The 2,443-nt window shown below is 39.5% G+C and overlaps 1 protein-coding gene across 1 annotated transcript in view; it reads left to right on the top strand.

Moving 5' to 3' along the window:
• Positions 1–1,031, top strand: part of LOC143028798 (uncharacterized) — a 9,401-nt gene extending 8,370 nt beyond the window's left edge. The window contains exon 2 of the mRNA XM_076191166.1: positions 1–1,031. This exon is cut by the window's left edge and continues 833 nt beyond it. Coding sequence (XP_076047281.1) covers positions 1–1,031 — 1,031 coding nt within the window.
• The last annotated feature ends 1,412 nt before the right edge of the window (positions 1,032–2,443 follow it).

Here is a 2,443-nt window from a genome sequence, read left to right as displayed (position 1 = left end):
ATGGAATCAGAAACGGATACAAACCAAACGGCAATGGCTACAGGCGGAATGGCAACGGTAATGGAAATGGTCTTCTTAACGGCAACGGTAATGGAAACGGATACTCCAACGGCAACGGCAATGGAAACGGGTACCGCAGTGGTAACGGCAATGGCCTAAACGGCAACGGTAATGGAAACGGGTACCGTAATGGTAACGGTAATGGAAACGGTCTTAATGGGAGCGGTAATGGAAACGGATACTCTAATGGCAACGGTAATGGAAACGGATACTCCAATGGTAACGGTAACGGATATGGACGAAATGGAAATGGCAATGGATTAGTTAATGGAAACGGCAATGGCTACAGAAGATACAGTAATGGAAACGGTAACGGATACAGCAATGGAAATGGGAATGGCATTGCTAACGGAAACGGCCTTACCAACGGTGTGAATGGAAACGGCAACGGTATCACCAATGGTAATGGCAATGGATATAGAAACGGCAATGGCTATAGCCGAAACGGTAATGGAAATGGAAATGGGTATAGTAACGGCAATGGTAATGGGTATGGCTCAAATGGCATCACCAACGGTAATGGGAATGGATATGCATCAAACGGTAACGGCATCGTGAATGGCAACGGGTATACAAACGGCAATGGCATTACCAATGGCAACGGCAACGGATACACAAATGGTAATGGCATCACCAATGGTAACGGCAACGGCAACGGCAACGGCAACGGATACACAAATGGTAATGGCATCACTAATGGCAACGGTAATGGATACAGAACAAACGGCATCGTCAATGGCAACGGATACACAAATGGTAATGGCATCACCAATGGCAACGGCAACGGATACACAAATGGTAATGGCATCACCAATGGCAACGGCAACGGATACACAAATGGTAATGGCGTCACCAATGGCAACGGCAATGGATACACAAATGGTAATGGTAATGGCATCACCAATGGCAACGGCAACGGATATAACGGGGCTTCTTCCGTGCCCTCCAGCCTCTACGGAGTTCCAGTGTAAGGAAGCCATCGAAGCTCAGCAAGAACAGCACCTCCCCACTATAGTCGTCCTTCCCCGGAGAAACGTTTATTTTTATACTGCTTACTCAACTCCTTAAATCTAATATGAACTGTACATACAATTTCAGAATTAGTTTAGGGTTTCTTTAATTGCTTTGTATTAGAAAGTTTTGAGATATGTTTATTTTTGTACTGCTTACCCGCCTCCTTAATTGAAAATTAAGTACAAAGTCACTTCAAAATCATTTCATGTCTTTATTGATAATGTTTTATTCGAAATATTGTTCTGCTAATGGTGTGTAGATTCAACCACTCCATGCAAGCAAATCCCCATCAGATATGTATTTATTTTTTGTATTCTTTGTCGCAATAATGCGTAATAAATCATTGCACAGTACAGAAGTATATACTTTTTATTTCTCTTGTCGTAGCAATGATATATACACTACTATCCATCAACCTACAGGAAAAAAGTACCTTCTATGTTAGTCACTGTGAAAAAAGTTTATCTAATAGGAGAATTTGTGCTTGATAAGTGTAAGTAAATATCTTCAGTGTCAGTCGTGTTACTCCTACAAAAAAGCATTCCTGCTTGTGATGCCTTTGTCATTCGAATAATGATTTAGACCACAGTCACCTCACTAACGATACGCAATAGCTCAGTTGGAAGATTAGTGGGCTCCTGAAAACATTACCAATTTAAAGCTCGCTTTATTTGGTCCAACTGAGTTAATAAACACCCATTGCTTAAAATTGGTTTCATGTTGTTTCTATGCTACAACTTGTCTTAGGTATAAGCACCTATACAAGTGTTTTGAACTTCTTGACTCCTACTGGATGCAACTATGAAAAAATGTACTCAACTCTAGTTAATGGTAAAAGATCATCTTCATCTGTAATACCACGATAGCCGAACGAGGGACATCGGATTTAATCGAGAGAAAAAATGTGGATAAATTGTGTGAAACAAATCAAAATATCGCCACTGAAACATTTGTTTCTTAAATTCCATGTAAGGAAAGATGGCCCTAATCAGTTTTGCCCAAAATATTTTGATAAAAAAAAGAAAGAAAAAGAGAGAAACGTATAAAAAAGAGGCTTAAAAAATTCATACATTTTTATCCACTAATGATTAACATTGTTATGTGATAATTCTGATGGATTTGATAAAAAACAAACAAACAAACGACAGTTCTAAACGAAATCTGAAAGAATTCTGCTGTTACATTTAAGATAAAAAGGGTATAAGGAATCACATTGGTCTTCTATTGCTTAAAAACGGTACCAATGTCTAGAGTAAGAAAGGGGACTGGCAAGACTGCAACAATTACCGCGGTATTAAATTGTTCAATTTGTCAGTCAAGATGCTTACTGACACTTACTTGTTTCCATCTGTTATAGTTGCCGGGGCCT

The sequence above is a fragment of the Oratosquilla oratoria genome, chromosome 10 (assembly GCF_046742065.1).
Source record: "Oratosquilla oratoria isolate Oo_2021 chromosome 10, ASM4674206v1, whole genome shotgun sequence".
Lineage (NCBI taxonomy): Eukaryota > Metazoa > Arthropoda > Malacostraca > Stomatopoda > Squillidae > Oratosquilla > Oratosquilla oratoria.
The sequence above is the reverse complement of the archived record's forward strand: the minus strand, read 5'-3'. Positions and strand labels throughout refer to the sequence as shown.